Source organism: Camelina sativa, chromosome 5 (assembly GCF_030686135.1).
Source record: "Camelina sativa cultivar CO46 ecotype springtype chromosome 5, ASM3068613v1".
In the NCBI taxonomy this organism is placed as follows: Eukaryota; Viridiplantae; Streptophyta; class Magnoliopsida; order Brassicales; family Brassicaceae; genus Camelina; species Camelina sativa.
The window spans coordinates 10,607,281-10,620,433 of record NC_141884.1 but is presented as its reverse complement, the minus strand read 5'-3'; the positions used below and the strand labels follow the sequence as shown (position 1 = coordinate 10,620,433).

Here is a 13,153-nt window from a genome sequence, read left to right as displayed (position 1 = left end):
TTTTTTTTTCCTTTTTGATTATGTTATAAAATAATATTTCACTTTTATTTTTATTTTTTCCTGTTTAAAATTTTATAAATACAATTACAGAATTTTTTTTATTCTACCATAATTTTAAATTTTACTTCCATACCACAACTCAATAATACACAATTACATAATTTTTATTTATTCTACCATAAATTTAAAATTTACTTCCATTCTAAAACTCAATAATACATTTATAAATTTTCATTATTTATCAGTTTAATTGAAAATTTTAATTATACTATTACCACTGATAAAAAATTATAGTATTGTTTTCTTATTTTAACATTTTATTTATTTAACTAATTATATTTATTTTTAAACTTTCTATTAATTATAATTGACAGAAATATGTGCTAAATGAATATTAATTTATTTTAAAGTAAAAAAAAATTGCTTAGGTGGATGTTTTCGTAGCTAGAAATGATGATATATAATTACATGATCAATGGAGATTCTAATCATAGATCTTGTCTTCTTGCTAAGAAAATATTTTATTTTTCTCTTATAATTATGTGGATTAACCATATGATGCATGTATATGTAAAAGAACTAAGCATAAACAATAAATGAAAGAAAATTAGGTACGAATAGGTAATAATATTATTCCAAATTCAGTGTTTTACTTCATATATATATCGGGTAAATGCTCTATTCTTTTCTTTCGTTTTTTTTTTATGGTTGAATAATAAAATTAGAGTTTAATTGACACCGCTGAATTTTGGATGAAATATTATTATGTTGAATCCACATGATTTAAAAATAGTGTTGGGCCTACAGATTTTGGATGAAATAGTGCTGGGTCTACAAATTTTGGATTAAATTTAGTGGATCAGTTTGTTATAATTGTTTAAATGCCTTATTAAAATCTGTAAAATCTGTAAGGCCCACAAAAATTAAAGAGGTAGTGACTGACGTGGCAGCACCAGGAGTGAGTAAAGTGAACTTTATATATATATAGATACATTATTGCCCCTCCAGAGACAGTCAAGCTAAACCGATTCAAATTTCATTTCCGGTTAACCGACTTTTTGAATTATTTAAGTCTTTTGGTGTTGGAGAGACGGCGGCTCCACATCTAAAGTGGTAGGGGGAACCTTTATCCGAGTTGGTCACTGATTTAGATATGGTGAAAAATATCTCTATTTGGGAAAGGACTCAAGTTTTTAAGTATAGAGAAGCCTGGAATTAGAAATGGACCAAATGGCTTTACAATAAGAGTCACTATTATGGTGTAGTTACTTACTCTCTACTGAGTCTCTGTACAAAAAAAAATGGAATGTGCCAAAGCTAGACAACATATGCTCTCAGTGTAAGGAGCTACAACATTTGTTACTATTTTCTTTAGTCAGCTTATTATTTATTCGGTCCAGTCGATTACTTCACAACGAGGAACAAAGATTTTTGACTGTTGTTCTTCAGCTTCTGTATCATTCACAACACCTCGACACCCTTGGAAGCCACATGAACATGAAAGGCGCTCACCAATTGAAAAGAACCTGTAAATTTTACAGGGTCAGCGGCAGTAGAAAGTATGACTATAGAATAATATCTCAGATGATTGATTTTGAGGGCATAAAAATGAAACTTATAGTCATAGGTCAGCTCTTCCCACTTGGGGATATCCCTCTTTGCGAAAATGATAATGTGCTCCTCTCCATTAACAGTAATGACTCTTGAATAGCAATTGGGCTGCATAAGAGTAAGCCAATAAATGCTTAGTTTTTTTTGTTTGCAGATGCTAACCAAATTGAATACAAGCAACTAAGTTTAACGGATCATAGTCATACCACACAGGAATGATTAATCAGGTGGGCAATGCTTCCTGCCCTTGTAGCATCTATGACTCGCTTATCATCAATTCTAAACATGTAAGTCCCTGCACCCTATATCACATAAGAAAATTTTGTTTTTTTTCTCAGATATTGATTAACTCATCGGCATCCAAGATTTACACTACTAAGGGAATGCTATGTAAGTATATTGCTCGAATAAGAAGATAACATTTAGATGGTGAAAAAAGGTACAAGTTAATCCGACTAATTGTTCCATTACTGTTTATTCAATCTTCCATCTAGCACCAATCTGTAGAAAGTTAGTAAAGTAAAAAATACGTACCACCATTGAATTGTAGATAAGACGTTCTCTTTTGTCAGCTATAGACGGTCTAACAAGTTCTCCGGTGTATTCAATCATCTGCACAGAACTCATTAAAAAATTTCATGAGTGACACTTTCCAAAGATGAAGTGTCTAGTTCTAGTTTAGTATGCTCACCATATCTCCGGCCCTGTGCGGAAGCTTTGCAAATATGCCAAAACCATGAATTCCTGATTTCCCTAAAAGTAGAAGGGGGAAAAAAAATTAGGAGAAAACGAAGAATTTCAAAGGAACTTAACTATCTTATAAGATTTACTGATAATTATAGAAGAATCAATGCTTACCAAATGCTAATCTCTTCCTGTACGTTTCCTTCATGTATCTATACTTCTCGGCCATAGAAAGAATGTTGCTTGGAGTATTCATTTGTGACACCTTGGATCCGTGAAAGCATTCAGAAGTTGAAAACTCAAGTCTAGAGTAACCACCAATAACATACGGCTTATTCTCAACAAATAGCCGCTTTGAAGAAGCAGCCGCAAGAGCTTCAGGTTCCTTCCGCCCCCTTCTGCCAAAACAATTATAAGGCTCTGCAACAATACACGGAAATTATATCAAAATCATTATCTAGACTGCCTCATAAAATGAAAACACGAATAAAGGTAGAAAAGAATGAATAAAATGCATGAGACTAAAATTTTTATCAAATATAAAAAAAAAATGTTTGTATAGAAAATAAAAAAAAAACTACTATGTCAAGTGGATATGTAAGAACATGAAAGTGAACAAAACACACATGGGCCATATGCGAGATAAAAGAATAATGAGGAAAAGAATCCTATCCCGAAAGTGTGATGTGAATCTAAATTTTAATCCTAGCATGTAGCTACATACCAGTCCGAGCACAGCCAGATGGATTAGGTGGTGGGAGATACTCAGAAGTTTTATGAGTAACGGATTTGATCCTGTCTTCTGATCCTAGGCAGGCAGTTGATGTTTGTCGATGCCTTTTGCAGAATGAAAGCATGCGAATACACTGATCTGCTTCCTCATCCTCCACTGATACAAGAAAAAGTCTATCCTCATTCTCAAGCTACATGGACAGTCAGAAAAGCCATAATCAGTTAGGAACATCTCTTTTGTAGATTTTGCTGTGTTTGAATACATGTGTGTAAGTATGAATGCAAAATTTTCTGTCTGTAAGATACGGTAAGTACCTCAACACAGAGACCAGCAGCTCGCGCGCAGAGTGGATGATATGCCACACGACAAGAAATGTTTGAACACTGAAAATGTAGTCATTTAAAATTATATATATTAACCCTTGGTTGCCTTTCGACTGTAAAAATGGCATGCACAGTCGTTTAAGTGATATGTCGTGACCAGATTCCATTATTCAGAACATACACGAGATAAATGGCAAACATAACTGCAACTTCAGCAAATAAATTGATATTCTGATAGAGGGTTTACAGGAATGATCAGAAATTATGCTACATTTTTCCTACTAAAAGCCAGGTATATTGGCAGCATTTTGTCAGGCAATTTCAACTAGATTACTAATGTATGTGAATATAACAGAATGCATAAGAATGATTCAGTTTTCTCTTAACATAGAACGAATTCTTACTTGGATACAAGCTCCATAAGATACCCCACAGATGGTGCACATTAATTTCCAGCGATCCTAGTTTTAAGAGTTAGGAAAAAGAGGAAGAGGGATAAGAGTTTGGAAAAGGCCATAGTACCAAGGTAAAGGAAGGTGAAAGAAAATGAGTACATACTTTACTGACTTTATCCACCCCATCAATCGGTTCCATCTTCTTGACATCAGATAGACATGTTTCTGAATAAAATAACAAGTTCAATTTGTAAGAAGGAAAGTAATACGGCCTCCTATTCTTCAGTAGAAAGCAGACTCATACAGAACAACAAATCATTAAGATTAAACCTGGGATCCATATAGCACAAGCCAGATGAGCCCAGCGTCCATCAGTTGTCGGCTTCATAGCACCCCCTAGAAGAAGTTTCAATTATTCACTAATGAAGCACATAAAGACTCCATAAACCAAATGGTACGGAAAAATTACCTACTACAGGACAAAGACAACACCGTGGAGGTTTTTCAGGAGCGCCAGGTCGACATAAGTTGCATAACCACAAAGCACCATCACAGGGTTCTAGCTCTCCATAACAATTAGCATGGACCTAGTAGTGGACCAGAAATTTCAAATTTGATTCATACCCAAGAGAAAGGAGAATAAGGTACTATAGAGTATACATCTAAGAGATAGATGATAGCTAAAAAAGCTCAGAGCATGAAGAATACCATCATTCTACATTTATCACATTGCAGGAACAAATTGCTCTCATACTCCTGCAGATAAAAAATACTTATATATCAGAGAACTTCTTAAAGAGCAAAAATATGAAATCTCATAAGAAACAAAATGCACCCTTTACCTCATCCATGTGGCAGACATTGCATTTATCGAGATCTTTCCAATCAACACGAACAGGTCGGTAACCAGTAGGCTGATTTTGATGCTTTCCCAAACTATATTTGCACATGGAAACATTGGACGATGGTCTGGATTTTGATAAATCCTGCTGGGTAATGGTTTATTAGGACACATATTAAGTGTGGTCACTAGAAGCTAAACAATAATGTAATGGTATAAATCAGGGAGCATTCACCAAGCAGTACAAAGAGAACTAATCATAAAAGTTTGCAAAAACAGGAACCATCTGGATAGGTATCTGCCTCATGAAATAATAAAAAGTGATATGTTCTACAAAATGTGTTTCGCTATAAAGACTCCAGCACAATACTTTACTCTTTATGTTTCACTAGAAGCATCAAATTTCTTACAATCAATAGACCAAATGCACATATTTCATCCTTAGAAACTCTCTGTAATTACTTGTGAAGCTTCAATTAAGAACTGTAAATTTATTTCATACAGTCGTCTTACGGAAGAGAAAGCAACCGTAACAATTAAAGAAAAGAAGCCATAGTCACTAGACAGAAATGATTATTTCGTAGGTGAGGTAAGTGTCGTCTCATTAATGAATATGTGATTCTAACATGCTTTTGGATGGAACTAGCGAATTAGGTTACCCACAAACCAATTAGCAAAGACCTGCATAGAAAAATTTAGTGCACAAGCTTGATGGTCTTAGAAGAAAAATTGATTTTGTGCATCAAACATAACTTGATTTTGTGCATCAAACATTCATATGAACATAACTGAGACCCGCTTATACGTTTTAGAGACAAATCAAAAGTCAGGGTACCAGAAAATGTTCAGTGTCCAGACAATTAGATGATTCTTCTGAGACCGAAATGCATGTGCAAGCAGATTATCATGAAAACACATGCACACCACTACAATAATTTTACATGCAACGACAAGATACCTGTACAAGTTTAATGACTTCCGGATTGGAGAGACCAAACATGTCTGTACCAGATCCATTTAGCTCCTCACCCAAAATATTAGGACTGTCAGTAGTATTCTTGACCTTTTTTATCCTGTTATAAATTTTGTTCCAGCAGGCCGATGGAGTAGGCCCTTTGAACTGAAAAAAAATTAGTTACCGATGTTAGCCAGAAATAGAGTTTTGACCTGAAAACTTCAATAACAGATACTAATAGATATGTTTAACTCACCTGCTCTCCACTATCTGCAGTAACTCTAAAAATAGGGCGAGTCTTCGACTCGGCATCTCTGAGCACTTCCATCTTGTACAAGGCAGGTGAACTATGATCTGCAAAAACCCATTGATGAACTAATCTCAATAAATTAAATATGGAAAAATACCTGATTTATAAGGGAAATCCAAAAACTGACTAAACAAATAACCTTTTAGTGATGTGAACTTTCTCATCGCAGTATACCCTTCAGGCCAAATATGATTCTCATCCTTGAAAAACTGAGAGTCTGTCACAACCTTTCCTGTAAGACAAGTCATACGCCTATATATTATCAATGGAGTTCATTCCTATAGCCAACTTAAAATAATGAACCATAGAATGACAGATTATACACCATACTTATAAGTTTCAAGCCTTACCAAGATTTATTATTCGCAGATCCCCTATTGTATACTGGATATCTACTTGTTCTGTTGGTCTCAACCACACTTCTCCATCATTAAGAAGATCACCACCCGAGTTTCCCTCTTCTGTACTATCAGTCATATTGGAATCAGCTCCCGTTTGAAGTTGACTCATCCTTTCTGGAAGCCTGTGTTCCTTCAGATACCTGGGTGAGGCAAAATAACAGATATTTGAGGACAAGTACTGAAAGTCAGAAAAGCAGATTGCCAAAGATAAGCGAGAGGGACTTACACTTTTGCTTCCTGCATGCCCTCTTCAAACCGAGGTTGTTTGCACTTCAGGTGAGATGACGAAAGAAGCCCTTTGATAAATGAGATTGCTTGCTTTACTTTTATTCTATAAAACCAAATGATGTTAACTTCAGCTTGATAATGTGTAACATTGATCTCAACATATCAGTAGCTACACGAGATATTTAATTATTTAGGAAACACTGACTAACCTAGCAAAATCATGAGTGCCAAAAAATTGGACCAAGAGTGATCCTCCTCCAGATACCTTGTTGTTTAGACCTTTCCGCTCTCCGATAACGGATTCGTCTACAATAACTGCTGGCCACATAGCATGACCTGTCCGAACAGGAAAGCAAATGCAGTTCTATGGAAGTCAGTAGGTAGTTTTCTTTGTCTATATGCTTTGTTAGCATAAAGAGGGGGTTTTATAAAATGGAAAAAAATCAGTTTAGTACAAACCAGCTAGTTTTGCCCATACAATGTCTCCAGGCTCAAAATCTTGACATCCATCCAAAGTAGCTGCCAATACAACCATCTCATCGTAATCACGGCCACCAACAGTCACATTACTAGTAGAAAACTTCAGATGTAACAGCTCCATCTCTTCACGAGAAATCAAAAATTTGATCATTTCACGATCAAGAACTATATGCTCATGATATCCATCCCCATATTTAACCTAAAGAAGCATTTAACCACACTGTTAGAGGAACACGCTTTTACATATTTACATAGTTCACAAAACTACCCAACTCAGAACTCAAGTAGAGTAGAGAACTACTTACAGTGTGACGCTTTTTCTCTGCACTGTATCCAGCAATAGAACCTTCATACCAAAGAGCATCCAGCGGCCAAAAAACCTAGAGATTAAACGACAATCAACTGTTATGATGTCCCCTTCACAAATAGCTTAAAGTGGACAAGACAATTGTCTAGTTAAAACACTTGCCTTGCATTGCAGCCCTATGAAACTTGTAGGATCCACACCATCATAACTCAACCTGCCACATCAAAACTCCATCATACAAGACCAAGAAAACAAGTAGTCTGTCCACTAACAATAAAAGGGCAACAGATTCAAAGTCTGAACTAAGAAAATCATCAGTGCAAAAACAACAGCACGGAAAAGACCATACAATTTCCATGGCTTTCAACAATGAAAGAGATGATAGAGATAGACCCTAACCTGACCCATTTCTTAGCTGAACGCGCCTTGTCCAGATCCTTGATAGAAGTGCCCTTCCTTCGGGATGATCCATTTTGCTTATCTCCACTATTCTTGCACCTTCTTAAACCAATTGAATCCACACTCAATTTACCAAACTCGCAATTACCAATCTTCCTTTTCTTCTTCTCCTCAATTTCATCAAGATCCACGTTTTCAGTCTTCACATCCACCGCCTGATCTAGTAAACACTCCTTCCGCGGCCTCTTACGACGGCGATAGTAAACGCGAACAATCTCAGGACGCTGACTCCGCAACTTGTAATCATCCGAACGACAACAATCGGGACTAGCACTCACAACGCTACTTTCAACATCAAATTGCTCAATCATCGGAAGCTTTTGGGCCTTAACCTTCTTAGACATCAGACTGTGTGAACCAACAGCATTAACACAGCACAATGCCGACGAGGTAACAGAGTATATACTCTCACTAGAATCGCAGCGAATTGGAGTTTCCGCGAGCGCGTGAACATCGATTTCGATCTGGGTATCATTCGATACACACGCCATGGAGATTAAATCGGAAGGAGAAAGCAGAGGGGATTCGTAAAGGAGACACCTTTGCTCACTCTCTATCTCTCCTTCCTTCGATAAACCCCCAAAAAAAATTGTTAGGGTTTTCGTGGATGAGAGAAATTAGGGTTTAGAAATCAGAATCGGAGGAAAAGGGGGAAGAAAGAAAAAAGAAGAGACGGATCCTTTGGAGGGAGAAGCTAAAAAGGCTTTTTATCGTTTCCCGCCGGGTTTATTAAGATGATGACTTAACTTTTTTTCAGATCTAAAACTATTGTCTCTGTCTCTTTATATATCTCCGCATGCTTACATTCATAAGTGTATGTATATATGTGTGATGTGAAGCAAAATCTGATTATTAATTTATATAAAAAAAAATTGTTTGTTCGAAGAAAAAAAAACCGAAGATATGGATAGTTTGAGATAAAAAAAAATATATATATATCATTTTGATGTCAGAAAAAAAAATGTAAGAATGTAATATTTCGATGTCAAAAAAACAAAAAGATGTAAATAAAATCTAATTATTTTTATATAGTTATTAGTATGTGATATAAATTTATTCTTATTTTTTGATCCGCACAATATTAAAAAGGAAGAAATTAAAAGTGAAAAAACAAACAAAGTATGGATAATTTGATTAAAATAAGGTTAATATTTCCATGTTAGAAAAAGATGTCATTTGATCCAAAAAAAAAAAAGATGTCAAAAAAATAACTAAACATTTTGATGTCAAAAAATAACATTTAAAACCATTCATTCAATATATGTAATCTATCTTATTTTTTATTAAATACATAGGCCAATAGGAAACAAATTCTACATAGTTTTGTAAGTTAACGTGATATAAATTTATTTCTTTTTCGGTTTTAGTTGTGGAATTATTGTAACTACTAGGTTTTCACCCGCGGTACACCGCGAGACTAAACTAAAAATTATTATATTTTAAATAATAATTTTAAATTTATTTAGTTTTTAAATTTCTAATTAATTAACTTTTATTTAATTAATTTATAATTTTGTTTCAAATGTTTTTTCTTCTTTTTACGTTTTATACAATTTAGAACCTAATTACATTAAATTTTTTATTAGATAGAATATAAAATTTTAAAACACTTAGTTTTGTTTTTTTATAATTAAACAGAAGTATATGCTTATATGGTATGTTAGTGTATATTTTTATATGTATACAATTTTTTTTTTGGAATATTAAGAATATGTTGTCGTATGTGTAATATTTTGTAGTTCATATACTAAATAATTGATAAGTTAATTTTTTAAATTATGACTACAAATCTATAGTATATGAATTATGAAATAAATTAATAGTTTTAGTGCTGGTTATGTAGTCCAAACCCACCATGCTAGGCGGATCATCCAATATGTTCAAATATTTTTAACCCGCAAAACCTCATCATACGAAACCTGTGAAAGTAAAATACAGTATGTGAGGCTAAAAGTCACTTTTTATTAAATCAATTTTTCAAATTCTTATCAAGTAAAAAACAATACTTATAAGTGAACCTCTTCATTCACATTCGTATAAAAATAAGGAAATAAGATCTGTATACATTTGCAATTATGTTTGTTACCTTTTAAAACACATAAGTTTTATTAAAAAAATCAAATATAAATAGAATTAATTAATTTATTAAATTAATTATTTAATGTCAATGGCATGATTGTAAATAGGTTCCAACTTCATGATTTATTTGCTAAATGTCTCCAAAAATGTATATATAGATACATCCTTCTTTATAGATAGTACTAGGTTTACTATAAGATTTGTAATATATTATGTACACATAGAGTTACATTTATAGATATAATTATTTGTTAAATCATTTAAAGTTCAAACTTATATTAGTTTGGTTTCATTCAGTTTGTGATTTTTGAAATAATAAGAGTTTCAGCATAAAATTAAGATTCACAAAACAACATACCCGAATCTAACATTTACCAAATTAGTGAGTAATCAGAATTGTATAAAACTTGTAAATTATGAAACGGATAAAAACCATCAAAAAGATTAAAACTTCTCGAAACGAATGACCTAAATTCTTAAGCGGGTCAAACCCGTCCCGGTAGCCATACTCCATAAGGGGTATAATATTTTTTTAATCTATAAAAGCCGTCCTTCGAAATCTTTAAGAAATAATATTAAGGTGTTAATTTTGAAATTAAGGAATCTTTAATATACGTTAGTTTTATATATCAGAAATTTTCTATATGGAAAATTGACAATTAGGATTTGCATATGTTTAAATATTTTATAGTTTAAAATAAATTTAAGATGCCGTCAAATTGTTTTTAAAGATTTTCTAATATCTATTATTCAAAATTATAATTTTGAGTTAACACTTAGAATATATATTTTTTACATATCATGTTATAATTTTTTATTATATTATAATACATAGGTTTTGAAAATAATTTCGAAAACATGTAGGGGATAATATTTATTAATATTTGAATAATATTTACCAGTTATCTATACTATTAAAAGGAAATCATTTTTAATAAGTAGACATAGATTAAAAGATTATTACATGAAATGCCACTCAAATAAGAATAAGAATAGTCTAATTTTTGAAGCCAAACAGATAGCCACAAAATCGGAACCAAACAGGTATTAATTGTGTTAAGTTTGCCCAATAAATTTGTTTAAAAAGAATCTATATATAGAAATAAATCTATTGTAACGATAATATACTGCATATGCCATTAAAGCTAAACAAATCTACCCACATAATTAGCACACCAGAATTTAATGTAATGTATAACACAATTGAAATTATATTGTTAAGATTAGGAAAATCCCGTTTTAGAATATCTTTCTTATAAGTAAATATATGGTTAATAAGTGATCAATTTGATATTTTACACCTAAATTTTGGATAGTTAACATATGATCAATGTAGCATATTTTGAAGCGTGTATATAAAAGATTCCTTGATTGCACAATTAACATTAAAAACAATCAAATCTTATAGATATTTTAAGATTAGTTTTTTAACAAAACTTGACAAACTTATGAATAACATAACTGACTATGTATCTATAATTAAGTCAATTCACAATAATTCAATACTCGAAAAAAGTCCATCACCCAAAACAGAGAGGTTCTTTATAAAAACCTTATTTTGTGTCGTCAAAATTTATTTGTTCTTTGTTTAGTTTTTAGATTGTTATATGTTTAGATGTTCTATTTATTTTCCTTTTTAGTTTATGATTATTATATATTCTCAGTTATAATTTAAATAAATAAGCTAATATTTATGATGTGTTTATGTAGGGTTTAAAGTATAGTTGGAGAAGCTTATGGTGTTGTCTTCTAATTTCAGGTGGGAAGTTAAAAGTAAATCAATTAATTTTTTTTCTCAGATGTATATTACCAAATTCTACTAACCTCTTACACGTATTCTTCTTGTTTTTGTTTCAGGGTCAATACTTGATCACAAGTCGATTTATTGATCCATTCACAAACAAGTATAAAGATTTCATAGATGTTTTCACTTAATTTGTATCTGTTTTCTTTTCAAATACTTTCTAATCTGATATTTTTATTTATGGTGTTAGAAATATTGTTTTTTTATTCATTTATGGTTTCTCTTATGTTTTTTAATTTTTGGTTCTATTTTTTTTTTTTTTAAGTTATTTTTATATAAATTGTTTATAAGGAGAAGTCAGAACTGTCTTCTTATTTATGTTAATACACCTTTATGTTTAGAGAATTTAATATAAGCTAATTTCTGGTGGATATTTTAATTGTGGTCATAACCTTCTAAGTAAAAGTTACAAGTGTATATATGCTCTTCACACTACAATGGTTCCAAACATCTTCAGAAAACTATCGTTTAATTTTTTTTAATCGTGAAGAATTTAGAAAGAACTTACTCAGGTGATTTGTTTTCATCAATTTCACTTCATCGATTTTATATATAGAGCAAACATGCATACTTAAAATCTTTTGTCAAGGTTGGGACACCGTAATTGGAGATAAAAAAAAAATCGAGAATGGGAACAAAACATAAATTTTGGAAATAATTGTTTTTACTTTATTAATGTCTCAAGTTAAAAGTACAATGGAAACATAATAGGATGCGAAAAAACTAGACGAAACCAGGAATTGTCAAAAAAAAAATGTAAACAACCACTAGAAATATAAAAACTTTGTGATACATAATATTAGAAATCGATGAAGCCAAAGAAGTACCAACCTATCTAATCCATTAGATACCACACATTGCCATAGTAAATTAAATGCATCCATATGATTTATAATAACTTCAAAAAAATTTAGGAAATACAAGAGGGACGATATAGTAATATATATTCAAAAAATATCATAAAGCTATTTATTTCAACTAACGGGTATGAGAGGTGAACGGTAATTCATAAATTAAAATACATTTTCTAAATTATTTCCGATTGAATACCAAATGAGAATTTGAAAATTTGGATAACTATATATATTTATATTTTTCAAAATAAACAAAACATCAAATTATATATATTATCTAGATAATATATAGTATTACAATCTTATAATAATTTTTAATAGATATGACATAATTATTAAAATTTAAGTTTTCTGAAACCATATTGTATTTATGGTTAAACTATTTATTATTAGAATTAATTTTAGCTTGAAATATATTTAATAAATGAGACAAAATGATTTATTGAGCAACTAGAGATATTTACTATTTTGGTTTAGAGGGACGAGTTTTTACGGGTAAAGAAAATATTATACTAGGGGATGGCTATTGGGATACGGTTTAGACTTAATTTTTAAAATCAACCCCGCACGTACGTGCGGATCAGAATCTAGTAGAATTTATAAGAACAAAATATTGTGTATATAAATAAATTGAATAGTAATGACAGTTTTATTTAATATTATAAAATATTAAGGGCAAGTAATAAATT

The 13,153-nt window shown here is 31.6% G+C and overlaps 1 protein-coding gene across 1 annotated transcript; it reads right to left on the bottom strand.

Moving 5' to 3' along the window:
- Positions 1 to 1,190: 1,190 nt before the first annotated feature.
- LOC104786452 (histone H3-lysine(4) N-trimethyltransferase ATX1-like) lies at positions 1,191 to 8,632 on the bottom strand. The gene is made up of 24 exons (XM_010511874.3): positions 7,668 to 8,632; positions 7,431 to 7,482; positions 7,267 to 7,341; positions 6,941 to 7,160; positions 6,691 to 6,817; positions 6,480 to 6,584; positions 6,203 to 6,393; positions 5,992 to 6,084; positions 5,799 to 5,896; positions 5,546 to 5,707; positions 4,589 to 4,732; positions 4,455 to 4,502; positions 4,216 to 4,333; positions 4,077 to 4,142; positions 3,910 to 3,971; positions 3,756 to 3,812; positions 3,343 to 3,411; positions 3,020 to 3,218; positions 2,470 to 2,715; positions 2,303 to 2,364; positions 2,146 to 2,223; positions 1,818 to 1,913; positions 1,616 to 1,719; positions 1,191 to 1,526 (listed from the first exon to the last, which is right to left on the bottom strand). The coding sequence occupies exons 1-24, from the start codon at positions 8,216 to 8,218 to the stop codon at positions 1,388 to 1,390; spliced, it is 3,162 nt and encodes a 1,053-aa protein (XP_010510176.2). The 5' UTR covers positions 8,219 to 8,632; the 3' UTR covers positions 1,191 to 1,387.
- Between the last annotated feature and the right edge of the window lie 4,521 nt (positions 8,633 to 13,153).

Bases quoted from the DNA above. Each gene is read 5' to 3' on its own strand.
- LOC104786452 (XM_010511874.3), bottom strand. From the start codon at position 8,218: ATGGCGTGTGTATCGAATGATACCCAGATCGAAATCGATGTTCACGCG. The intron at 3,412-3,755 runs GTAAGAATTCGT...CTACATTTTCAG, and splicing joins CTTATGGAGCTTGTATCCAA to TGTTCAAACATTTCTTGTCG. The intron at 1,720-1,817 runs GTATGACTATGA...ACTCTTATGCAG, and splicing joins TGATTAATCATTCCTGTGTG to CCCAATTGCTATTCAAGAGT.